Source organism: Mauremys mutica, chromosome 19, assembly GCF_020497125.1.
Source record: "Mauremys mutica isolate MM-2020 ecotype Southern chromosome 19, ASM2049712v1, whole genome shotgun sequence".
NCBI classification, from domain to species: domain Eukaryota; kingdom Metazoa; phylum Chordata; order Testudines; family Geoemydidae; genus Mauremys; species Mauremys mutica.
The window spans coordinates 24,414,802-24,440,845 of NC_059090.1; the positions used below are offsets into that span (position 1 = coordinate 24,414,802).

Here is a 26,044-nt window from a genome sequence, read left to right on the forward strand (position 1 = left end):
CGCAGTCGCCGACTAGCCTCGACGACTGAGCTGTCCCTCGCTTGTTGCAGTGTTGGTTAGTGCCCTCCCAGTGCTTCCCATCCAGGGATCTCAAACCCTTTTCAAACATGCCTTGAATAAAAGCCTTAGCAGCTCCCCCCACCCCACCCCAACTTGACAGAACGTGAAACCAAGACAGAGGTCAAGTGACTTACAAGTCAGCTTGTCACAAGTCAGGGCCAGCAGTGGGGACAAATCCTTACTCTAACCATTACACTATGATGTCTCCTAGGCATTTGCATTCTGGACATGGAGCCCTTTCAAATGGAGTAGAGGCTTCCTGGCTTCGAGTAGTGTTGTACAACCGCACTTAGCTGCTGTTTGCTAGGCTGCTGCAGCTTCCAGACAGCTCTCTAGGATGTAGTTGCTTGGATACCTGCCTCTTCTGTTACCATACATGCCAGGTAACAACTTGCTGCTTGTAATTGCACTGTCGAGCACAGATCCGGGCTGAGCAAGGCTAATGGCTCCCCTTGGAAGTACAATATCACAGCACTGCACAAGGTTCCGAATGCTGCTGTGTTCCCTCTTCTCCACCTAAGCTCTCAAAGCAGCGATAAGTGACTTCCACTTCGCCAAGGAGCAGTTTTTTCCCCAGAAAAATATGTCTGCACTGCGCTGATCCCCTGCCCCCAACCGCAGTCCCACATCTCAGAGCCTGGGTCAGCTGACTTGGGCTCGGGCTGCAGGGCTCCAGAAAGTTCAGGCTTGGGCTGGAACCCAGGCTCTGAGACTCACCCCCCTTGTGGGGTCTCTGAGCCCAGGCTCCAGCTCGAGCCCGGATGTCTACACTGCAATGTTGGAGCCTGAGTCAGCTAACCCTGGCCAGGCGCAGCCGTGCCGGGTCTTTTATCACCCTGTAGACGCACGTCCCCTACGAGATCGGTTCCTGACATCTTCGACACCATGGGCCCTGCGAGTTCTGGCTGTTAACTCTTGCGTCTGTGCTTCTGCTACTTCAGCCATTACATCCAGCACTCGTGCTGAGAGGGTGGGATGCACCGGGTTTGCACTGCATCTGAGGTGGGTGAGAATCTATTGCAAGTGTCTGTCTTTCTCTGCTTAAAACTTGTTTAAAACAGTCCAGGGGCACGGTGCTTTTTTAACAATGAAACTTAAATCTGCATCTATAGTTGTAACTTCTCTTCCACCCCATAACGGTCCACTGCCTAAATGTCAAATCTCTTAGGTCTGGTCTGCACAGGTCTTTTGTACCTGTGTAACTGTCAGCACAGTCCCACCCCTACCTATCTTGGCACAGCCCCTCACGTGGACGCCCGTGTAAAGACGCTTTCTGCCAGGAAGGTGTATTCTGGCTTCCACTATGAGCACACTTACGCCAGTGTAACTGTGTCTGCACTAGGTTGGCTGTACTGTTATAGTTAAAGTGGCACAGCTTGTGTGTGTCTACAAGGCCTTAGAATATGTAACTTACTCTTCACGCTGTGTGTGAAGACTTAATTTTTTTGCTAATGTAAATAACTGCATTAGTGATACAGACTATGTGCATCTACAGTCTTGGTGCTGGGGCCCAGAAATAGCTATAAATAACCTATATGGGGACAGGAAGATGTCTTTTGTTTTATGATCAGCCCCTTCCTTCCCCTTGCAGCATACCTCCCTCCCTCCCTTCCTTCCCCCACCAGAAGTAACCCCTTAGCATCTGTAAGACTTCCTCTTATAGGAAGAGAACCTATATGCTTTGCATATATAGTGAATCTCTAGTCAATATACAGAGTGGGAAATCTGTGGGAATCTGCATTTAAAAAAAAGGGGGGGGGCAGGGAGGTGACTGAACATTGGCACTGCTTCTGCTACGTTGATCTTTGTCCTTATTGCATGTAATGTGGTATTAATGTTGCTCCTGAATTATGAAGGATTGATCTACTGCAATCTGAATTCCCCACTGCTTAGCCTCTGTGCAGCTCTTTATTGGCTAGAGGTTCTGTTACGAGCTTTTCCAGTGCCGTTTGGCTCAAGCTGTCGTTCATATTTGGCACTTCTGGAGCCTGTCGGTTCTGGAAACATAGAGCCAGTCCTAAGCAAGGTTTTGACTACTCGAAAGGGCTGGTTTGATCCTTGTATGTACTAATTTTAAAAAGTATTGTTGACTGTATTAGATTAGACAAGAAGAAGGGTACGCCTCCCTCCTATTTGCATAAGGGCTGTTAAGATTTGCATGGACAGCTGACATCCATTCACTGCTGATATCCCTGCCACTGCTGCGTGCAGGAAGGGATTTTCTTTTAATCACAGATCGTTTCTTATGCAGAATATCCATGTGTAAAATGGCTCCAGGAAGTCCATGCCCTGAGATTCACCCATGTATATGTGTAAACATATATTTTCTCTTGGTCTCCAAACCAGTTTTGTCTCTGACATCAGCAACAATTCTTGGTGTGAAAGCTGGAGCTGCACACGGTCATGCTCATGCAAAGAGGTGTTTTGGTCACACATGGGAATGGGGAGGGGGGAAACTGGCATTTAAGTTAGTGCTGCAGAGAAAATGAAGAATGCTTGTCAGTTACAAGGAGCCTAGTGCAGGACTTCCTAATACTTGCCTACCAGGAGGTGACACAAATCTTCAAAGCTTGAAGTTCTAGAAAATTATATACAGCCTAAAGAATCCCAAATCACTTAAAATTACTACCTCCCTCTCCGTCCTTTGTCCACAATGTCCAGCCATGCACATGCACATGCACAAGTCTTCTGGAGGCTAGAGAGGTTTGGTTGTAATAGAGCTGCATCTTTAAAGTTCCATGTGGCTGTCTGGGCGTTTGAAAATTGATCCTTTGCTCTATACTGTAATTCTTTCAAGAGAAGTCACATGATTAATGCTCCTTTAATGCAGTGTGTTTAATCTGAATGAATATATATACTGCTCATGCCATTCCTCTGAGGCAAGTCTCCTTGATTAAAGCAAAAGCTGTTGTACTCCCGGCAGGCAAGACTATTTCATTTAATGTAGAAATTCAATTGACAGTAATCTCTTCTGTTTTTAATCTCCTCTTGTATTGCAGCAGGTCATGTCGCACTGTATTTCACATCCTGACTCTCCTGTGCTACCGGTTGGAGGATTTTAGATTTTTGCTTTTAAGATCTGAAAGGTTTTTAAATTTTGGTTACCACTGGAACAAGAGAAATAAACAGGGTTTGCATAGATCAGTTATCTCCAGCAGAAAAGATGAAAGACTCAGTTAGGAGCTAGCTTTTTCTTTTTGAGAGCAAAAGCACAGTGTCTTTGACCCAAATATGCCAGTTCCTGACACAGCAGTGTGTTAGAGAACAATACCGAAGGGATGCTGGCATCTGAATGAGAACTTGGCTGCTGATAGGGTTAGCACAGGCTACCTTCCTCCACAATCCAGATGTGTATGCAAAAAAAAGTGCAAGGAATGATGGGAGGAAAGTGAAGCCATATTGAAGAATAAGATGTTTTGTGAACCTGCCTTTTGCACTGAGACTTGGGCAGATGCTGGCTCCGTTATGAGATGCTATAGAGAAATAAGGGTTGCCATATCAGATTAGACCTTTGATCCATCTAGTCCAGTATTCTGCCTTCAGCGCCGGCCAATACCTGGTGCTTCAAAGTAAAGTAGAAAGCCCCATAATGCACCTATCAATGCAGTACATAATGGAAAAATGCTTTCCGCATCCTTGCACCGTGAATGTGCTTGTTGTCGTATCTGGATTAGCTCCAATATCGTCCATGGCCATAGTAAAATCATCCAGACATAGTATTTGTGACTTTTGTGACTGACTTTTACAGGTGGACTCCATAAACAGGTACTTCCTTATACATTTACTTCCCCTTATTTTGACACTGAGACCAGGTAAAAAAGGACAGATCAGCTCTTACTCCGTCCTTTATAATCTTTCACTAAGTTCCCTCTAGTGTTTCTTATTGCTAGTTCTAGGTTTTGCAGTTGCTCACCAATTTAAATCCCATCATGTCTTGTCTAGCCTAATGTCTGTCATCGCTGACCACCTACTGGAGGGAATACCAGACCTGTGTGCATGTGTTTCATAGACTCAATTCTCTTTCAGATAAAGAAGACTAAATCAGCTGGAAGAGTTCTGTGGCTTTTTGGTAATAGTAAGCAGTCATGGGATAAGAGGGAAGTTACTAGTTCCTCTCATGGATCAGTAACTAGTTAAGACAGGAAACAAAAGGTAGGAATAAATGGTCCTCTTTCAGAATGGAGAGAGGTAAATAGTGAGGTCCCCCAGGGGTCTGGTCTACATATTCATAAATGATCTGGAAAAAGGAGTAAACAGGGAAATGGCAAAATTTGCAGATGATACAAAATTACTCAGGATAATTAAGTCCAAAGCAGACTGTGAAGATAACTTGATCAGTGCCTTGTTCTGTACGTTCCTTCAGCAGCATCTGGCATTGGCCGCTGTTGGAAGACAGGATACTGGGCTAGATGGACCATTGGTCTGACCCTGTGTGACTATTCTTATGTTTCTAAGTACTATCTCTGTTGTTGACTCTGAATTTGGACTGTCTACACGTTCATCAGAGCCTCTCGCTGTTTATTCTTATGCCTGAAATGAACAGAGGAACTTTTTGACAGTTGGTGCAGGAATGAGGGTGTCGTCTTCAGGGGGTGGAACTTGCATTTCTACTTACCAATGATTACAGTGGAATTGCAGCTTTCGAGTGATTGGGTGTGTCTTGCTTGGTGCCTCGCTACCCTATCAGGCTTGGCAGTGGAAGGGACGCCTTCCCTTCCCTGCATCCTGGCAGGGACAGCCAGGCTGCTTGCACCCTGTCTCCTCAGTGCGTTTCCGCTTGGATGCTGTTGAGAGGGAAGTGATTCTTCTCCTATAGCAGAAGTGCTGTGCACGATGTCGCCAGATCACACCGTCAGTGGTGTGTTTTGCCATGCTAAGTCTGAGGTTGGAAAAAGGGAGGGAGGCTCGTGTGAAATACTACCCTGCCTTGCCTATTGCTGTCCTCCGTCTGAGTGGAGGTGTTGTGTACTAGAAATTCTCTGACCGCTTGATCCTGAACTGCCCCATGGAACTGTGCCGCTTCTCTGAGGGCCTTGGGTGGTTTTCATGCGTTTAAAGCAAGGTGTTATCTTATCCAGGGAGGCAGCAGGAACTGGCTAAAAGCATTAATAGGTCCCAGAGCTATCCCAATGAAAAGACCAGTGGTGACTGGCTGAGTGATCCTTCTTGGCCCCTGGTTTGGAAAGATCAGGAAGAGCGATTGCATGGAGAGATTTAGATGTGCACATGCTCCATCTTTCTCGGGGCCTATTTCCTAATCAGGAGAGAGATCTTGGCGTCATCGTGGATAGTTCTCTGAAGACCTCCACGCAGTGTGCAGCAGCAGTCAAAAAAGCAAACAGGATGTTAGGAATCATTAAAAATGGATAGAGAATAAGATGGAGAATATCTTCTTGCCCTTATATAAATCCATGGTACATCTTGAATACTGCATACAGATGAGGTCTCCTCATCTCAAAAAAGATATACCGGCATTAGAAAAAGTTAGGAGAAGGGCAACTAAAATGATTAGGGGTTTGTAATGGGTCCCATATGAGAAGAGGTTAGGACTTTTCAGCTTGGAAAAGAGGAGACTAAGGGGGGATATGTTAAAAGTATATAAAATCATGAGTGGTGTGGAGAAAGTAAATAAGGAAAAATTATTTTCTTATTCCATAATATAAGATCTAGGGGTCACCAAATGAAATTAATGGGCAGCAGGTTTAATACAAATAAAAGGAAGTTCTTCTTCACACAGCGCATTGTCAACTTGTGGAACTCCTTGCCTGAGGCGGTTGTGAAGGCTAGCACTATAACAGCGTTTAAAAGAGAACTGGATAAATTCATGGAGGTTAAGTCCATAAATGGCTATTAGCCAGGATGGTTAAGGAATGGTGTCCCTAGCCTCTGTTTGTCAGAGGATGGAGATAGACGGCAGGAGAGAGATCACTTGATCATTGCCTGTTAGGTTCACTCCCTCTGGGGCACCTGGCATTGGCCACTGTCGGTAGACAGGATACTGGGCTGGATGGACCATTGGTCTGACCAATACGGCCTTATTGTACTTACTTCTTTATGACCCGGAACCACGAGTCTTACACAAGCCTTTCTGATTGGTGCCTTTGTCATTCAAGTGCATAACAAGCAAATGTATTTGCTTCAGTGCAGCTCTCTGCTATGCTGTGTATTTTACCCATGTACCACTTACTCCTATGCTGATCTCACAGGCATTGTGACTGCTTATTTCACCTTCAGGCTCCTTGGAATATACCAGGTAACCTTATTATAATGTCTATGAAAGGATATGAAACTAATTAGGGTTTGTCTCTTCCAGGGCTGCTTGAGCGGCTTGTAGAATTAATTGGTTCTGCGTTGAGCTTTATGGTGTGCACACACACATGTACGGGTGTTTTCACATCACTGCCAGGGGAGTGATATCTAGAATCAACTCTGTTCAAAATCAGTTACTTAATATTCAGAAAATATTTCCATAAACTGCTAGCAATCTTCTCTGCTGTGACATCTGCAGCATGGGGCACGGGTTGCTTGCTGGCGGATTCTCTGCAGCTTGAGGTGTTCAAACCACAATTTGAGGACTTCAATAACTCAGACATAGGTTAGGGCTTTGTTATAGAAGTGGATGGGTGAGATTGTGTGGCCTGCATTGTGCAGGAGGGTCAGACAAGATGATCATAATGGTCCCTTCTGACCTTAAAGTCTGAGTCTATGGACGTCCGTGTGCAGTCTGATCCTCTGGCTGCCCGCTTTCTGTGATTAAAACATCCTTCTTGGCATCAAACAACTCCTAAGCAAAGCCCAAGCATGGAACTGAAAATTGTGATATTTCAGCGTGTTTCAGAAATTCAAGCTAGAATTAATTCATGTGCAACCTTGGGTCTTTCAAAAGATTTAAACTTTTCAGCCTAGGGTTTCAAGTCTGTCCTTGTTTCTTTGTACCAGTCTGGTGGTGTTGCTGGCACTCAGGCCTTGCTGTGAACACAGCATACGTGGGGTTTATGTTAACACAGCTTGTTTAAGAGAATGTTTAAAAAAAACTTAGTGTGGCTCTGCCATGGAGGGACATGTGTATAGTGGTTTTGAACTGAATCTGTCTGACCTTGTATATCCAGGTTTCTTTGTTTTTTCCCAGTAAGTGATTTTAAACTCACTGTTCATAGGACCAGCCTTCTTAACAAGGCATCTTATGCACAGTTTGTCATTGGTGCTATCAGGCTTCAGTTGGTACTTGTGCATTCCTTGTGCAGCTCAAACTCCCTTGGACTTCAGGAGTCTGTGCAGTGAATGTATTATCTCCATGTGACTTCTGTGATCAGTATTTATCTGGTTGGGTCCATAGGCAGAGAAGGAGCTTGGTGATCTGGGGCTAGGCAAAGGATTGTTTATTATGCTGATGTGCTCCGTGCTGTCCAAAGAGTGCCTGTACCAGAGCTTGCAATGTATGAGACAGCTGTTGCAAAGACACAGATGCACTGGGAGACCTGGAAGATGCTCTCCCTCACGCTCATGAACAGCATTTGCATGGATTAGCTATTAGATTAATGTTTGGGTGCATAGCCCCTGATTTGACTAGACCAGCTGCCTTCTTCCCAGCAAAGATCCTGCCCAGCTGGGAGGTTTTCACCGTGTATTTTGGGTATATGGGCAGGGCTGTCATCAGGGAAGGGTAGGTGGAGTGAGCACACCTTTACTTCAACAGCTTAGCAGTGATCAGATCTATAGCGAAGCATGTCTTCAGTTCCTACTCTCATGAGCCCGTTCCGTTCATTGCCTGATGCGACTCAATAGCTGTGAATGAAAATTTACTCTAAAGCAATCCTGCCTCATGAGGTGTGGAGGCTTTGAGTAGTAGCAGAACAGAGTCGAGTGACCCATGAGGTTAATCCTGCAAGGTAACTGGCCTTGGCAATACACTAACACCTTGCACTGTTGGGTAGTTACTGCTGTTGGCAGCTCACTCCTGTATCAGTGAGTTTGTTGCCATCTTTCATGGACTCAAAGCGGGTTTCGCCACGGGTGAAGGCTGGAAAGCTTTCTGTTTCAGAAATGCAGATACCGCTGTGTGCTCATGTCTCCGAGTGGCATTAGATCTTGTGCTCCTTGTCAAGGAGGACTTTCATTCCTTAAAGGAAGGGGTGTTATCAGCTTGAAGTCTAGGCATTTAAAATAGCTTGATGCCCTACATCCACCCCTGCGGCCACCTGCCAACCGGGGATTTGCAACCACACCTCACTCTTTTATATTTTCTTCATCCTGCTGCTTGTGTGAAAGATCCCTGCAAACAAAGGAAGAAACTGATCATACAGGAGAAATCGTGAAAATGAGCTGGCTACAGAGATGCCAAATCAAGGTAACTGAGCTGGGGAAAATGGAAATCCTGCCACGCCCCCCCCAATCTTCTTCCATGAAAAGTCAGCTGGTGCAAATTGTCGTCTCTGCGGCAGTCAATGGACCAGTTACACTAGCTCAGGATTTTGTCCATGGTTGCAGAGGCGCTGGAGTTGCTGTGGCAGTTGACTATAGATGACTGCTCTGTAGTTAGAGAGAGAGCCTCCATTAGTGACTTCAGCAGGGTTGAACTAGTGTACGTGAAGGCACACCTGGCATCTTTACAACTTGTGGTTAGGAGTCATTGCACTCAAGGCATAGGAGAGCCTCCACTCTAGAGAGAGTCTAGACACAAGTTAGAGTGACAGTTTGTCTGAATTGCCAGCCCCTGGCCATATAGGCTGTTCCAACAGGCTTTTGGGTTTAGTCAGTGGTGGGGTGGTTTGGGTGGAGGGTGGTGAAGGGCAGATCTGAAGGTGGCTAAATGTACTGCCACACTAGGAGCTTGTGTTCCCAGCCCCTGCTCAGAGAAGGAAGAGAAGGTAACTAAATGCACCAGGCTTGCAGCTGATGGCATTAGGAGGTGTATTTTTGCATCTCATTTATAAATTGATCTGGCATCTTCCATTAAAATGTCCAGCTAGAGCAGTCTGACCCCAGACTAACTGTGGTGGTCGTTTAATGCCATTCAAAGTGTGTACAGTCATGGGAACAGATTTCATTCCTTTTTGATACCAGGAATCTTTTCTAAGGAAGATGCTGCTAGCTGTTATGATGGAAAAGAGACCGTTTCCTCTGTTTTTAATCATTTTAAATGATGATTATCACAGTTCTAAGGAAAAAAGCTAACTCCTGGTACAGATCCAGTTTGTGATGTAGCCTGGCTATGGGAAACTCTGCCATGCATGTGAGATTACAGCTGCATCTTCACACTGAGGGTGGAATGCATAAAATGTAGTGGCCTATTAATACCACTGCTTCACACTGGCAAACTGAGGCCTGGTCCACACTGGGGGGCAGTGTCGAGGTAAGATACGCAACTTCAGCTATGGGAATACCGTAGCTGAAGTCGAAGTATCTTTTATCCTGACTTACCTCCCGTCCTCACCGCTCGGGATCGACGTCCGCGGCTCCCCCGTCGACTCCGCTACCGCCACTCACTCCGGTGGAGTTCCAGAGTCGACAGGAGCGCGTTCGGGGATCGATATATCGCGTCTAGATGAGACGCGATATATCGAGCCCCGCAAAATCGATCGCTACCTGCCGATTCAGCGGGTAGTCTGGACGTACCCTGAGAGATTAACTCATCTGCTTGTGTTGATAGAAGGGCGGTCTTGAGAGTAGTTTACGAGCTAGCATTTCACTTTGCATTTCACTTTGCAAGCAGCAGTTGAGGCATGGTTCCCATATGTCTCTGACACGTGCTTTAGCAATATAACCAAACAGATATGCTAAAGGGAATTTATTTTAGGGTTCAAACATGTAGATGGCAAGAAGCCTCACTAATGTACCGTGGCTAATGAAAGTGTAGTAAACGTTGGATACAGGAGTTGGTGGAAATGGTACATCTTATCCAAAGAATGTGCGCGCCAGGGAACTCGGATGTTACATGCAGACAGAACAAGCTGGGATGTGAATTCCAGAATGCAGATGAGCACTGTTTTTATTGCCACATAGAGATAAGAAAGAGGCTCCATAGGGACCGGAGAGTGGTTTATGTGCCATTGTATAAGCCTGACTAATGCTAAATAATTTCTCTCTTCTCCCTTGCCCTTTTAATGACTGGCACCTGGCAGAAGATCAAAGTAAAAACTGGGTTTGTGTTTTGCATATTCTGTTCCACACAGCCTGAAAGGCGCAAAGCGTGACATTTTCATCTTTCATTTTAAGCTGTCGTTAATATTGTGGCCTAGTTAGAGCCATGAGACTCTCCTTCTGTTTCCCCTGAGATCCCTGTTTCTGCCATGTCTCTGGCCAAGGAAGACAAGGCGTGACCCCTTTGGAGCTTGTCAGGGCTGCTTCCTAAAACAGCAGGAGTTGTTGCACATGGATTGGTACAAGGGGCTGGCTTGAGACTGTAACAATCAGCCCCCAGGAGTCTCTGCATAGCATGAACCACAAGCTACTGTCCTGGCACTCCTTGCTGCACTTTAGCTATAATGTATGGGCCATAGCGAATGGAAAACACTTGTGACAGCTTGTATTCCAGGGATGCACATGAGCCGCTTCAGTGTTGGTGGCTGTCAGCTCAACAGACGCCCCGGACTACGCATTTTCGAATGGCCTTTGTACCGCAGCTAGAAAAACAGTGCTGCTTACACCAATTCTAGGTAGTCTCTGCAGCTGACAGCTGGCTGCACTGCACCAATACTTCCCACGCTCTGAGAACGTACTAAGAAACGGCAACAGGAACTTCCAAAACACTTTCCATTTAAAAGTAACATGCATGTGGGAGATGCCTCTCCCTTAGGTGGAGTCACTCCGGAACTTGCAGTGTTTCTCCATGCCGTGACTCTCCTGCCCTCTAGTGGAGAACTTGTATTAAATTGTAGTTCCGGGTTTATAGCGGCCCCTCGTCTTCACAGTGTGCTTAGTGATCTTACTGCTTTGCAGGCATCGAAAAATACCCACGATTACACCTAGCGCAGGAAATAATGCGATAGGCCAGATATGCGGCATGTCAGATGATGGTCCGAGCTCACGGTAGAGGAGAAATTCCATGGCAGAATAAGGGAGTGATTGAAGTGGAAGACGGTTAAGCATAACAGGAGCAGCCCATCAGGTGGCACCAAGAGGCGGCTGCAAAGGCGGTAGTCAGGAGGGAAACTTGGGAGGCGTGAAGCAGATAAGAGAAGCTGTGCTGGAGTTGCAAAGAGCCTCCAATATGAGACAGAAAAGATTGAACTTGGTGTGGAAAGTCAGTGACAGAGTCACAGGGTGAGAGAGGAAATAGTGTTTTTGGGGAGCAGGATCCTGAATAAGCTGGAAGGATGGAAGCAAGATAAGATGCTCCCGTAAAGCTGATTTGGGGTGGGGCGTGCATACCAAGACAGATACATGAGATGCAAACTGGCCAGAGGGGAGAGGGTGGCAGACCGATAGACAGGAGACTTGGTAGTAAAGACAGAAAGGGAAGACGGATGGTTGCCATAAATCCTAAAGTGTAAAGATAAGATGAGTTTTCAGACCTCCCAGGCTGGACAGCAGAGTGCAGGTAGCAGTATTAGATCTTGGAGACTCTGACCAGAATCGCATGTGTCCATAGTCCAGTTTATATGACCATAATTGGCTATGTTCTGAACAGCTGAACTCCTGACACTAAAATGTGCTGCATTTATGTCTAATGTTTAGCTCTCATCAAATCTTCAGCGGCGACAGATGGAAACTGATGGGGTCATGTCTAGCCGCCTCCACGTTTTCAGAGAGCTCTTGAGGTTTGAATTCCACGTGGAGCCAAGATAACTGAAATGGTCTGCATGCTCCAGGCCATCCTTTCTGTTTGTTTTGCTGAGGGGACATGGTGCTTGCTAGTTGCCATGGCTGGGGTTTTTTGGATGTGTAGCTGGCCACTTGCTGTAATGATGTGTTTTGCTGCACGTTCCAGCCTGAAAACAGCATTGTCTGCATAGCTTAGATTACTGAGTGAGGTAGCGCAGACCTGAAGTGCTTCTCTCCTCCACTTCACCTTATCCTGGACTTGAGGAACTCATTTGACTAGAGAACAAATACTCTCGAGCTCTTGGCTCACCCATAATGGCTGCTGTTCACATTGTTGACTGCTGTTATTAGACAGGTTAGTAAGTCCCCATCCTGGGGAACCCATATGGAGCGTTGGCCATGTGTCTTGTGACCTGGCAGAATCCAGCTGGGGTTCTAAGGATAGTTGGTACAGATCTACAGTGGGCAGCCTTTTCAAAAGTGCTTGAGTGACCTGCGTGCTTCTGAGACCTTTACTCTGCCTGACAGCGGATTAACTCGGTGATAGGAAAACACAATCTGATTGCAAAGCTGACAGTGGGTTCCCCGTTCGTCATCTTGCCGATCTATCCATTTTTAGGAGGTGAGATGTCTAGCTCTTTCAAGTCACTTGACTTGCACCAGTTCGCTACACTCCATGTTGGTGTTTCCCTTAAAAGGAAATTTGTTCGTAAGGAGATAATTGCATATACGCTTAGAGCTTGATAGCTAAACCAGGAAAGGCATCTAGTCCTGAGACTGTTGGTCACTTGACTATTCTATATTTGACCTCACTGGTAGATGACTGATGAAGGGCTGCTACCAACACTTGTTGTTTAAAGGTCCCAGTGATGGTGAGGGCCGTGTTGTGCTAAGTGCTGTGCAGGCAGCTAGGAAGACAAAGCCCCTGTTGCCCAGAGTTTACACGGTAGCCAGCACAGAATGGCACCATGTCCTGGGCAGCCGTGTGCGGTGCTCTCGACAAGTTGCAGGGAAGCTCAGGCTAAAACCTGGTGCCTTCAGCTATCTGGGATGCCGGTTGCAAGAACAGCTGTGGTCGGCAAGGTGGGCAACAGCGTGGCTCTGAGGAATCCGAGCCTGTGCCATCCCCGTATATGCCCGCATAATGGCAACCAGCTTCAGACTCCTGCCGGCACACGGCCTATTGGAGCTGCGGCTTGCAGCATCCAGCCGCCTTGAGCCTGCGGCTGGGAACATTGCAATGCTTCATTGCAGGAGGGAGGGTTTGGAAAGCTGCTTGGCCAATTCTCTCCCTGCGCAGTTGTACCTGTTTGACGCTGTTAATATTTGCATCACGTTCTCTCCTGGCGATGGAGTGTGTTGGGGTTTTCAGTTAGAGTGGGTGCTGGCATACCTGTCTCACGCTGCTGGAATGGCATTGCTATTTCTGAGGCCTGGGCTGTGGAAGGTAGCCCTGCTGGTTTCCCCTCAGCATGTGTAGCCTGCAGTTTTAGCTCTGATTTGTGGCTGTAGGTGTCTGTTTTGCTGTTTGTCTCCTCGTTTATTAGGCATTAACTGGGGTCTGAGCCTGAGAGGTGCTGAGCACCTGTGCTTTTCCTGGAACTCTGCTAGCGAGCACCTCTCAGGGTCAGAGTCTCAGACAGCAGAGATGCAAATATTTCTGCTGGCCGTTCCCGTCTGTATTTTGCATTTTGTATAAAGAAAGGCCTTGAGCTTTGCACGTAATAACTAACATGACCCAAGTAATGCTGCACTGATGGCTTTCTTGATCTGTGCCTCTCGTTCTGTGACGTTACAGGAAACCGAATCTGGTTATACAATTCCCTGGTGCTGAAGTGACATTTCCATTCCACCCTTTTTGAGCCTGTGACTTAGGAATTGCAGGTCTGAATTTTTTTTTTGCAAACTCTGCAAGTGCTGATGACTGTTTCAGAACTCCTCCCTCTCCCTCTCCCTCTGCTCCACTTGCTCTCCTGCTCCCAGCAGCAGGTCTGCACTTACCCTCTGGTGGGGCTGGAAGGGGGAGGTGGGGTCAGCAGACATAATGGCTGATTGTTCTGCTGATCCTATCCGGACCCAATCCAGAATCTTATTTCTTACCCTTCTGCTGCCTCATGGTATGTACTAGCCAACCATTCTGTCTCCACCTGTACGCCTTGCAGGTGACAGCTGAATGGGTTGGTAGGGATGGGTGCAAGAGCATTTTCAAAGCAGCCGTAGCGGATGAAAGATGTAGAAGGAAAACTAGAATAGTTCTGTAGCTGGCAAAGCCTCTGTCTCTGTGTAGGGTTCACTGGCAAGCAGCATACAGAGTCTGGGATTCAGATCTACTCCCCACGTGCGGCAGGTGCCGTCACTCAGAATTGTGGTGCTAGAATGGCTCCAGTGTTCTAACGGAGGTATCTAGGTGTAATGCAATGCAATGCTGTAGGGGAAAGCCTAGTGTGGGTGCTTTATAGAAATATAATGGGCACTTTCTGATTGTTCCATCCAACTGTGTAAAAGATGGTCTCTTCCTGCTGATAGCCTTCTTCCCACCACATATGCTCCTCTGTGGATGCTCTTTTTAAAAGTGCTAGATACCCCTTCCTCCTCCGGGGTGGAATGGAACAGCTGTTAGGACAGTTGACTGTAACACTACACACCAGTCTAACAGCGAGGAAGAATCCGGGATCTAATTAAAAATCCACGGTGGAATGAAGTAAATGTCTGCACTGGGGTTTGGTCAGTATATCATGCTAATGCTCAACCCCTGGAGAAAAAGGCTGTGGGATCTTCGGTGCCTGGAGAACCTTGGGTTTTACCTCTTGCCTGAAAAATGGCAAAAACACCTCTTAGCACTGCACTGAGGCAGTGCTGGCTTAAAAGAAAGAGGTACCACATACTGAATTGCCAACACCACTACCTATAGCAGCTGTGTGCTCTTTGGAGGTCTCCCTCCCAAATGGAAGGTGTGACCCTGCTTGGAATCTGACACTGAAAAATTGTTCTCCTTAGCCTCTGAGGACAGGACAAGAAGCAATGGGCTTAAATTGCAGCAAGAGCAGTTTAGGTTGGACATGAGGAAAAACTCTCAGGGTGGATAAGCCCTGGAAAAAATTGCCTAGAGAGGTTGTGGAATCTCTGTCACTGGAGGTTAAGAACAGGTCAGACAAACACCTGTCAGGGATGGTCTAGTTATTACGTAGTCCTGCCTTGAGTGCAGGGGACCGGACTAGATGACCTATTGAAGTCCCTTCCAGTCCTATGCTTCTATGATTCAATAAAATCACAGCCGAAAGCCCCCAAGTGACCTGGGCGAAAACTTGAAAGAGTAGCATTGCCTGTATCGCCTGTTACCAGGTGCTGAGCTTTGTTCCTTGAAGACCTTTTTGTGCCAACTTCGAATGTTGCTTGTGCTTTAAAATGCTTTCCAGCCAACATGGAACTACAATGACCAAGCTTGATTTTATTATTTTCACTGATAAAGCAAATTCTACACCCCTCCCCCAGTCCTGCCTGCAGATGTTCATTTTAATCCGCTGTGAAGTGGAATTAATCACCTTGAGATTTCTCTGCTGAACTATCGCTTCAGGCTCGAATAGAAAATCCTAGTAAAATTCCACAGCATGTTAGAAATTATGCCTATTAATTTTGCATCAGAAGCAGTGTACCGTGTCAATGTCCACTTCCTAGTGCGTCTGCACTTCCCCAAATGGGGCTGGGTTTCACTTGCTCTTTTTTGATTCTGAGCTTCTCACTGTCAGACACTGGGATTTTCCCCCCAGGAGCAACGTAAGTGCTTGACTGTGGGTGCTCTTTGCTTGGCAGAGGTTGTCGGAAGGCCATGCAGCAGCATGTTAAATTCTGCGTATGCAGAATGATTCCCATGTGTTTATTTAAAGGCTTTCAGGAAGTAAGTGCCTATGCAGCAGCAGGAGGGGAGGTGTACAGGGGTAATAAAAAAGAAACCCCCCTGCCCACAGACACCATCCGAGCTAGTGAAGTGCAATAGTCGGAAGTTTTATGAACGGGTTTGTATTTTAACCGGTCCTGTTTTTTTCTCCCCTGTGCATGCAGGAGGCGGACAGCGGGGAGGAAGAGTGCCGGTCCCAGCCCCGAAGGTAAGAGTGCCCCTTAGCGCTTGCAGCAGTAGTGAAGGGTGGTTTCCATGGTGACTGCAGCACAGTGCTCTCCCCCTGCTCCCACAGCCCCTTCCCACTTTCTAGCTCTTGCTAGTCCAACGCAGCTGGATCATCCTGACCTTTCTGGAAAGCTAATGTCAGCTAACCCCAGCCTAGATGGCGTCCCCAGCAACGGGGCCACTGCGGCAGCGGAAGGGGCTCTGTGGCGGGTCAGAAGGGTACAGGAGGAGGGAAGAATCCCTGCCTCTGGGGAGGGGGGCTTTGCCCACCACTACATGGGGAACAGGGGGGAGAGCCTGTGCAGCTGTGGGCGACGCAGCCATTGCCACATCCTGTGGTGCTGAGCACCTCCAGCTCCCAAGCGTGGCAGCTGCTCGGGGCCTCAGGATTGGCCCATCACCCGTGACCCGGGGATACTGAGAGCTCCAGGGCGCAGTGGCCTTGCTCTGTCAGCCGTGGCCCTCTGGTAAAAGCCTGGGCCACAGCCACTCCGCCTCTCTTACTAATGTTGGCTGAGAGCAGGTTCATCTGTTTACGGGACAGCGTCACAGAATCTGACTTCATCCTCCCGTTGGCACCCTTCAGTTCTCCTACTCCTTCACCTCCAGATATTCCTGCCACATCTCGTGGCCGCTGATCAACTGTCCCCAAAGCTGAAGCGACTGGGTTACTTCATGCCTGTAAGCCCAGCCATCATTTACACTGTTGATTTATTTAGGAGGTTCTCACAAGTTTACAACCCTTTGCCATGTAGACATGGGAGACAACAATCATTACAACAGGGAGTGTTTGTTTAGAGAAACAGACAGTAATGTAATCAGATCTCTCCATTTAAAAGGTATTACTCACCCTGTAATATGGGATCACTGACTACCCAGGACATACTGTTTTCCTTGATTTTATTAAACCGAGTGAAATCAGATTACACATTTAATGAACCGGGCATGTCTTTCAAATGTTAAAATTCAAAAAGTTGGACAGGTGTGCTCGCTTTTTTGCAGGTGAGTATACTTTGAGTATCGAATACATGGTAAGGAGGTATCAGAGTATCTTTTTGTCCTCTGCCCATTTCACTGGGTATGTACATGGTGGGTGTTCCTCTTGCACACGTATGTCCTCAGACCTACCCAGGCATCGTCCTCTTCTCCTGTCCGAGAATAGTGTGAGAGCCAAATGAGCTGTAATCCTGTTCTTCTAATCTAAGGGTTCTTTTGGGAAGTTGGTATTAATTCCTGTCAAAGCCAAGTCCAGTCATTTCAAACAGAAAACGGCACCTGCCACCAAACTCTTACCTTAACGAAACCAGCGCACCAGAACTACGTGCATTCAACAGTGTTGGGGATTGGTCCTGCTTTGAGCAGGGGGTTGGACTAGAACCTCCCGAGGTCCCTTCCAGCCCTGAGATTCTATGATTCTATGTCTTATGAGCTGGTGACCTCTCGGACCTCCGTCGGCCAGACAGACTTAACAATGGTAACTTTTTTTCCACTATTTCAAAATGTTCAGCTGTTTTTTACTTTGAAAGTTGGATCAAGTCAATACTTTGAAAGTAGCTGCTGTCTGTAACTGGGTGACTTGTCCAACGCCAACAGAATTGTCTCCCTGAAATGTTCTCTCGGTCGGATCTCTCCTTTGTGTCAGATTTTTATGTAGAGTTTTACCATCTTCAAATGAAAAAAAGGGAAGGAGGTACAATGATTCTTTTTGGCTGTTGTGATCAGATCTTGTTTGTTATGAGGTCTACAGTTCCATGGCATTGAGGTCTTTGCTCTGCACAGCCTTGGAGGCGGACCACATGGGTCAATCGGGCAAGGGAGATATGGTTCCGCCTCTGAGAGACCACCAGCTTCTGGCTGCCTCTTCAGCTGCAGGCAGGCAGAGCTGTTTTTTCCCCCCTTCTCACTTGCTGCAGAGCAAACTTAAAGATGAAGAAGCTTAAAGGCAGATCATAGAATCATAGAACTTAAGATCAGAAGGGACCATTATGATCATCTAGTCTGACCTCCCGCAAGATGCAGGCCACAAAAGCTGACCCACCCACTCCTGAAATAATTCTCTCCCTTGACTCAGCTGTTGAAGTCCCCAAATCCTGATTTAAAGACTTCAAGTAGCAGATAATCCTCCAGCAAGCGACTCCTACCCCATGCTGCGGAAGAAGGCGAAAAACCTCCAGGGCCACTGCCAATCTACCCTGGAGGAAAATTCCTTCCCGACTCCTGACAGCTTGGAGATTTTATCAGCCAAAGGAGGGATTCCCCCTTTCTCCTCTCCCTTGCTGGGCTGTCCCTGCCCTGTGCTCATGCACACGCAGTGCAGGATGGTGGGGAAGGCTGAGAGAGGGAAAGCCAGGTACTGTCTCCTGCCCGGCCCGGCAGGCTGACTGCCTGGAGACCTGTGCCTGTTCTGCAGAGACTCCAGCTCCTCTCAGTGCTCAGGCCGGGGCAGTATTTTCTGCAACCTCCTGCCCTGAGCAGGAGAGCTCCCAGAAAGCAGAGGCAGCACTTCAACAGCAAAAGTTCTCCAGGCCTGGCACCAGTTCCCGCCTCTTCCCCTGCCTCCAGGTCCGTGCGGGCCGAGCGTAGGCTGAGGCCCAGTACCAAAGGGTCAGACGCTCCTGCAGGGATCCAGTGTGAGAAGAACCTGATAAGGGGCCCTGGGGCCCAACCCCTCCATTGTGCAGCCTGTGCTCAGCACCTGGTTCCCTGCTCATCTCCCCCAGCTGAGCCTTGCAGTGCAGCCCTTGTTGCCTGCCTGAGCCCTGCAGCTGCCTTCCCTGCCAGCAGTGTCAGCCCACCTCATCTCCACTGCAGCCTTCAAGCCAAGGGCTCCCTCAGAACCTGGTGCCACTGGGGCCGGGTCAGCCTGTGTGCAAGCCACGTCCAGAAGTGTCTCAGGCATTCACACCCTTCTAGTCACCCCAACATAGAACACTAAGGGAAGAGAGCCCTGGTCCCCACCCAATTCAGAAGAGTCTGATTCGGGAGATTCATCTAGGAGTCACTCTAAGGCACAAAGTGAAACCTGTTTCCCTCAAGCTGTGTAAATCTACGGAGTGCAGCAGGGCAGATATGCCTCTGCGCCTGGTTCCCCCTGCTCCCCGTCAGTGCATCCTGGCAAATCAGGGCAGAAAAGACCAGGCTTAAGCAGAGAGAATTCCTCAGGGGTGCTTGCATACACAGCCCCACAACAGGAATCCTCCCTGCTTGGGAAGGGAGCCAGCACTCCAAATACTTGTAAAACAAATGTACTGAGTCTTATAAACTACAGGTCTGCAGCTGCCTGTCACAAGCTGTAGCGGCGTCTCTTCTCATGCATCCTGGGAGGGCGCACTACTGGGATGGGGATTTCCTGGTCCAGCCAAACAAATGGGAAGGTATCAAGTTGCCACCCTCAGCTGCTGCACCATGCCCTAACTTTTGGGCTGTCCTAGCCAGCTGCTGCTGCGGGTCCCCAGGCCTGAATGTCCAGGTTATTGCTCCAAGCGTCTGCTGCAGGTCGTCATGCCTTGCCACCCCCTCTATCGCCTCCCCCAGCAGATGGCTATGGAGTGAGGAGAGGGACAGCAGCCCAGATGTGGTAAAACCAGCAAGGCAGTAAGGGGTATCTTGGTCCATTTCCCCCCCACACACACACTTTTCCTCCCCACAGCCCCCATTCTATAAGAAGGTTACTCAGTGTGCACCAGCCAAAATCCAATGATAAATGGGGCTCTTTGGCCTGGTGGTGGGAGACTCCGTGTCTTTAACTGGGAGACTTCCACCTGAAACAGTGGCCTCCTCACTATGCGGTCCCTTCACATGCAGCCACGCCCAGGTAGGCGTTGCTTCATCCTCCTCACTTGGGCATGGACACTATTGGGGGGCATCAGGCCAACAAAAATAAATGGACAAAATAAGAACTGTTGTCTGGCACCCTAAGTGCCACCTCAGGCTTTCACAAGCAGTGCTAACATGGGTGGATGTGTCTCAGCCTATTAAAAATCACACTGCCAGAGGGCTTCTCCCTGAGGAAGAAGAGTTGCTGTGCATGCAGAGAGCTTCCCTAGATCTCCTACAGAGGGGAGCAAAAGAACTTGTCTCTCCTTTACAGAGGAAACTAAGCCTTTACTCCATATTGTTCCTAGTCCAAAAAAAAGTCAGAAGGCTACAGAGCAGCTATCAACCCCAAGTATCTCAACAGTTCCATGGAGAAATCCGAATTCAAGATGGAGACCTTAAAGTCCACGCTGGGAGCCATCAGTGATGGGAACTGCATGACATCAGTAGACTTGAAGGCTGCTTATTTCTAGATCCCAGTTTGACTGTCTCATGGGTACTTTGCTTTCAGAGCACATTGCTGCCAGTATGGTCCTCCTGTTCTGTTTAGCAACAGCCCCTTGAGTGTTGATGGAAATGCATAAGAGGTCACGTCTACCTGGGTGACATCCTGATCAGAGCCTCCACCCTGCCGTAGACAGTATCCCACAGACAGATGGGTGCAGAGCCGTGGCTTTGCGAACGAGTCAGTTAAGTTTCAATGGATTTCCCCTTGAGTGGAGATAGAAACTTTGGAGAGGACAATTTCTTATTGTAGGAAAAATAAGAGAAACTGAGATTTTACCGGAGTAGTCAGCCTCCCCAGGGAAGTTCCCAGAAGATAGAAGATCTGCATAGGATCAGTGATCTTCTGAGTGACGTGCTCGCATGAGACAGCTAGTGAGCTTCAACTTATCCTCTCAACTCTTCCCCCAGGAGGATTCTTGGGTCCTTCAGACAGTGAATGAGTCAGAGCAGATTAAAGTCAGGTTCCCATTCAATGGTCCATGACGGACATCTAACGCCAGAGTGCCAGCCTGCGGGATGGGGTGCTCACACAGGATCAAGGACTGTGCAAGGGATCTGCTCCAAACGAGAGCGAGAACAGCATAAACTGGCCAAAGCTGAGAGCAACCCACTGTGATCTCAAGGATCAGCATGTGAGGGGAGTCTGGGTATGGGAGCTGAGCTGATCTAGAGTGGCCAGAGATTTCCTAGGCAATGGGTGTGTCTCAGGCAGAGCCACACCTTCCCTGCCTGATTACCAGACTTGGTCTGCCTCCAAGGCTGGCTTAGAGCAGAGATCCGATGTCCTGGATCTGTGGCCTCATTATTCCAAGAAAGGACATTTTCAGGTAAGGCACAGAACAACGTTCCTAGTGTTCAGTTTTTGAATATGTTTGTAGGAATAGGTAACAAGGGGGGAAGGGGCTATTCCAGTTGCTTATAAAGCTGTGAATAACACTCCTGCTTCAGGATGGGCTCGTGACACCGAGGTGACTAACGGGCTTTTGCAGCTTCTACTCTCATTCGTGTTGCCACTTCTCATGATCTTATCATAAGTCCTGTGGTGTTGGGTGGCTTTTTTTCCCCCGCAGATCCCCAGCTCCTGGAGTCGGGCACCTACATGAGAATCTTTGCTCTCATTAAGAAGTCTCTCTGGCTTTGGTGACTGTGGAGAAGAGCTTGAAAACATGAAGCCTGAAGGCTCAAAACCCCAACACAAATAACAAACCCAGTTTATTTATTAAAATCTCATGGCTCTTTGGAGCCTCTCTCATGCACTTGGGCTTGGCAGGAGTGTGGGATTTTTGTGTCTGCTCAGTTGCTGTGGCCTAGTTAGGGGCTTCTTTTTAAGTTGGGTTCAGTGATAACATTTTGTGCATATTTAAAATACTTCTCTAGGACAGGAAATGGCACCCCACTGTTGACGTGGTGACCTCCGCTCTGAGACTTCCTGTTGCTGGTGGTAGGGAAGCTAAGGGCAGGCAAGACCCTTTCTTAGAAAGCTGAAATGCTGTTTCCGGGCGGCAGTAAGTAGCCTATCGTGTCTGCAGACTGGTACTAGATGGCAGCTTGCAGTTTAAAAATGGGCTGAGTTAAATCCAGCCTTAATTATCAGCTGTACTTAGAATTAACTCTTTAAAGGCATCTATTAGTGGAATTTCTGACTGCTTGTCTGAGCAGGGCCCAGTTGGTGCCGCTTTCCTGGGGATGAGGCACAGCTGATGCAATCATCCTAACTTACCTCCCCGGGCCCTGACTTTTCTCTCTGACTCTACTCCTGCAGTGGGTTTGGTTTAAATGGCTCTTTCAGGAAGAACATGCCTTGCCTTGCCTGACCTCATGCAAAGTCATGATAACACCAGCCTCAGGGTAGCGTCCTCTGTCCCAAGCATGCCTCAACATCGCCCACTGATTCCCACATGAAAATGTGGGGAAATTCTACTTGAAAGCGGTTTCATTACAGCAGGAAGCTGGTTTCAGGAATAAGATATTAAGTTAATCCTTTCCTATTTTAATAAATGCTATTAAGTAATTTAAAAAAATCCCTGTTAAAGACTTAATTCTTCGCCTCTGCAAGGTGTAGTTTAAATATTGGGCATAAGCACATTTGGAGATGCACTTAACATCTTCATTTTCTCTGCACTGTTTAGTCTCTAAGTCTGAGCAGGCTGTGATGCTCCTCAGAGGTACCTAGGTTGTGAGGCATCTTGCTACCACCTGCCCTTAGCAGGAGGAAACCCTGTCTGTGCCTGCTGTGGTCAGCTCCCCAGTTCCACTGGCCACACGCAACACAACCTGCCCTCTAGGCCTCGCAGGCCCCGTTGTCACTCTGCAAATTGGCAATAGGCACATCCCAACCCTCGAACCATCTGAGCGGCTCCCTAGAGCGACCAGCCCACGGTCCACTGGACTCTCGCAGATTCGCTGCGTCCAAAGAAACAGGGCACTGCCGCGTACCAGTCCCACCTCAGATCACCGCTACATTTAACATGCAGCACTTAGATGTGTTTATTGTGAAATAAGTTTATTTAACAAAGCCCAGAGATTCTGGTCGTAGCGGGTCGAAGTATCGTAAACAAACGATTCCATGCCAAATGAAATCAGAACACGCACCCTAGAGCCTAGATTTAATGAACAAGATATTCTCATGTCCTGTAAAGTATTGCTCACCCCACGTCCTTCCAGTCCTTTACAGCCAGGCTGGCTGTGGCCCTCCTTTCACGAGACAAGCACGCTGTCATTTTGCCTCCTCCGTGAAGGATTCAGTGTGTCTCTTTGCACTCCAAGATATACCAGACCAATCCTTTGTTCTTATTCAAATTACATAGAAAGTAATTTGGCTGCTCCACTCGGCCTCAACTGTTACCTTCATGATGATTTTCCCCTGACCAATTAATCTTCGGTGACTGTACAATAAAAGGCCGTCAAACTATACCAGACTCGGATCTAGCTGAAGTGCATTTTGACTCCAGCTCCCTTTATTTTCCATGTCTATTTTATCAATCTCTCTGGCATGCAGCCTAGCACGGCTATGAATTTTGCATTGCTACACTGTCATGCTTTTTAGGTGAATGGTGAGTCTTGTTTGTAAGTATTACACCAGCTGACAATATATTAACTTTTTCATGTGTGCTCTGCCTCCTTAGTGGTACAAGGAGCTCTGCATCTTTCATTTGCTGATAGGCCAGGCTCCTAGGCATCATCCTGCTCTCTGCATGTGATCCTTTGTCAGGCTGTCCTCAAACATATATGGGTAGGGCCCTTGGAGCTAGGGTTAGGGTTCCTTTGGGTAGAGTGCCCTGCCGTAGGGTTAGGGTTCCTATGGGTAGGGCACTTGGAGCTAGGGTTAGGGTTCCTTTGGGTAGAGTGCCCCGCCCTAGGGTTAGGGTTCCTATGGGTAGGGCTTTTGGAGCTGGGTTAGGGTTCCTATGGGTAGGGCTTTCCGCCCTAGGGTTAGGGTTTCTTTGGGTAGGGCTCTTGGAGCTAGGGTCAGGGTTCCGAAGGGTGGGGCACTTGGAGCTAGGGTCAGGGTTCCTATACTGTCAGATCCCTTTGAAGTACAGGTGAGAAGCCACCTGCATGTTTCTCCTAGTCATGAAGTGTCATTTATATAATCATCAAGACACAAATAGTTGATCAAATGCAGCGTTTGGAACTAGCTTAGCATTCTTTTTTCCTGCATAACCACTGCATACAACACTGAATAAAAGCCCCAGGCATATGCCATCATCTTCTAAGCACTCAGAGAAGCCCTGTGAACCTGCTTTGCATGTCCCTTGGTCAGACTAATGTCTGTTTGCATATGGATAGTTCTGTGCCCAGAGGGGGGCATGTGTCTCTTCTCAGAAGTGTCAGGAGAAAATGTCTATTTGGTCCTAATTTTAAGCCTATTAGTAAAATGCAATGAGGAAAACACAATTTCAGTATGTGTCCTGGCATGCTCTGCACTTTCTGTGGATTCAGGTAAAATAGTCCTTTCCAGGAGAAACATTTCTGGTTAGTGCTGTGGTGATGGTTCCAGGAAGCCACGATGCTTCAGGGTTTCAGCGTTGACTCCCTTCATTTGGGGAGTGGAAGCCCACAATTTAATGCAGGAGCTTATGGTTAAGGCTACGTTTTAGTCATGGGTATTTTTAGCAAAAGTCATGGACAGGGCACAGGCAGTAAACAAACATTCACAGCCCATGATCTGTCCATGACTTGTATTATACCCTTCACTAAAACTTGGGCCGGGAGTGCCCTTGGGGGACGGCCTGGAACCCCCCCCGGGTGCTGGGAGGAAGATGGGTGCTGGTGCGTGACCCAGGACCCCCGCTGGGGGTGGGGGAGGGTTGGCGAGGGGTAGGAGTGGCAGGGGTGGCGCCTGTGACCACGGGCAGCGCATGGAGCCCCCTGGCCCCTCTGCCTAGGAGCTGGCTGCTTCCGGGGAGCCCCCCTGAGGTAAGCACTATCCCACGCCCCTGCCCCAGATCTGAGCCCCCTCCCACATCCCAACTGCCCTAGCAGCGGCCAGTGCGGCTGGCCCAGGGGCTGCCTGATCTGTTTGGGCAGCCCCAGAGCCAGCTGCTGCCCAGGTTACAGAAACTCAGGGAATCCATGACTTCCCTGACAGACATGCAGCCTTACTTATGGTTAATAGCTGTCTGTGGGTTGCAATCACTTGCCTTGAGGCAAAACTGAATTAGGTCCCTTGTACTGAAAGTTTGTACATGGGAACAGCTGCATAATTCTGCAGCCGTGCTGTTGAATTTAAAAAATAAAATTGAATCCAGGTCTCTTGCTGTAAATTACAACCCCCATCAGCAGAGATGTGTAATTGCCACTTGGTGCAGAGCGCGGGTGTGGACTGGTATGTAGACTTCCGTGCGTCTGTGCCTTTGACCTTCCTCGCTGTAGGTCTGGGACAGAAGAGTGCCGTGTGATGCTCTGTGCTGCAAGACACTGCTGGGTGCTGATCCTGGCTATCCTTATTGCACCGTATTTGAGTGACCTCCAAAAATGATGTACTAACTTCTAACACTCCGCAAACCTTAATCATGCTTCCTTCTCGCTCCGTGCCCTGGCAGCCATCTTTCCAGTACAGGGACTTGGAGGCATGTTGCTGTAACTGTAAGTGGGGTGGCTTGATAACTTTGATCCTGATGGAAGGGGTATCTGCGGCTTGGTGTATCCAGTGGAGATATCTGAGAAGATAGATGCTGTTATCCACCGCAGAGGTTCCCAAGCTCTTTCATAGCCTGAGCCACATCTCAGTGTGTCTCATGGGTCCACAGCTTTTCCCCTTTGCGTCTGTGTGGACCATCTTCCTTTCCACTAGCAATCCGGCATCCCTGTGGCAGCAATTACACCAGTCACTTGCATGAAAAATGTAACAGTATGAAAGAAATATGTACCATTTGAACAGCCAGCTCTGTAACCACCAGTAAGCCACAGGTGGTCCACACACCACTTAGAAACCACTGATTATAGTTTCCCCTTTTGAATGATAAATACCTGAGGAGGTTGTGAAGGCTAGGACTATAACAATGTTTAAAAGGGGACTGGATAAATTCATGGTGGCTAAGTCCATAAATGGCTATTAGCCAGGATGGGTAAGAATGGTGTCCCTAGCCTCTGTTCGTCAGAGGATGGAGATGGATGGCAGGAGAGAGATCACTTGATCATTGCCTGTTTGGTTCACTCCCTCAGGGGCACCTGGCATTGGCCACTGTCGGTAGACAGATACTGGGCTAGATGGACCTTTGGTCTGACCCGGTACGGCCGTTCTTATGTTATCCCAAACTCTCTGAGCAAGGA

General features: G+C 48.0%; 1 protein-coding gene across 4 annotated transcripts in view; it reads left to right on the forward strand.

Moving 5' to 3' along the window:
• SSH2 (slingshot protein phosphatase 2) overlaps positions 1-26,044 on the forward strand; it is a 134,991-nt gene that overhangs the window by 35,681 nt on the left and 73,266 nt on the right. For 2 of the 4 annotated variants that reach the window (XM_044993547.1, XM_044993550.1), the window contains exons 1-2: positions 8,363-8,407; positions 15,883-15,926. In XM_044993547.1, the coding sequence (XP_044849482.1) occupies positions 8,378-8,407; positions 15,883-15,926 (74 nt within the window). In that variant the 5' untranslated portion in view covers positions 8,363-8,377. Of the gene's footprint in view, positions 1-6,230; positions 6,314-8,362; positions 8,408-15,882; positions 15,927-26,044 lie in introns of those variants that run through there. The other 2 variants (XM_044993551.1, XM_044993549.1) reach the window with 2 other exon arrangements.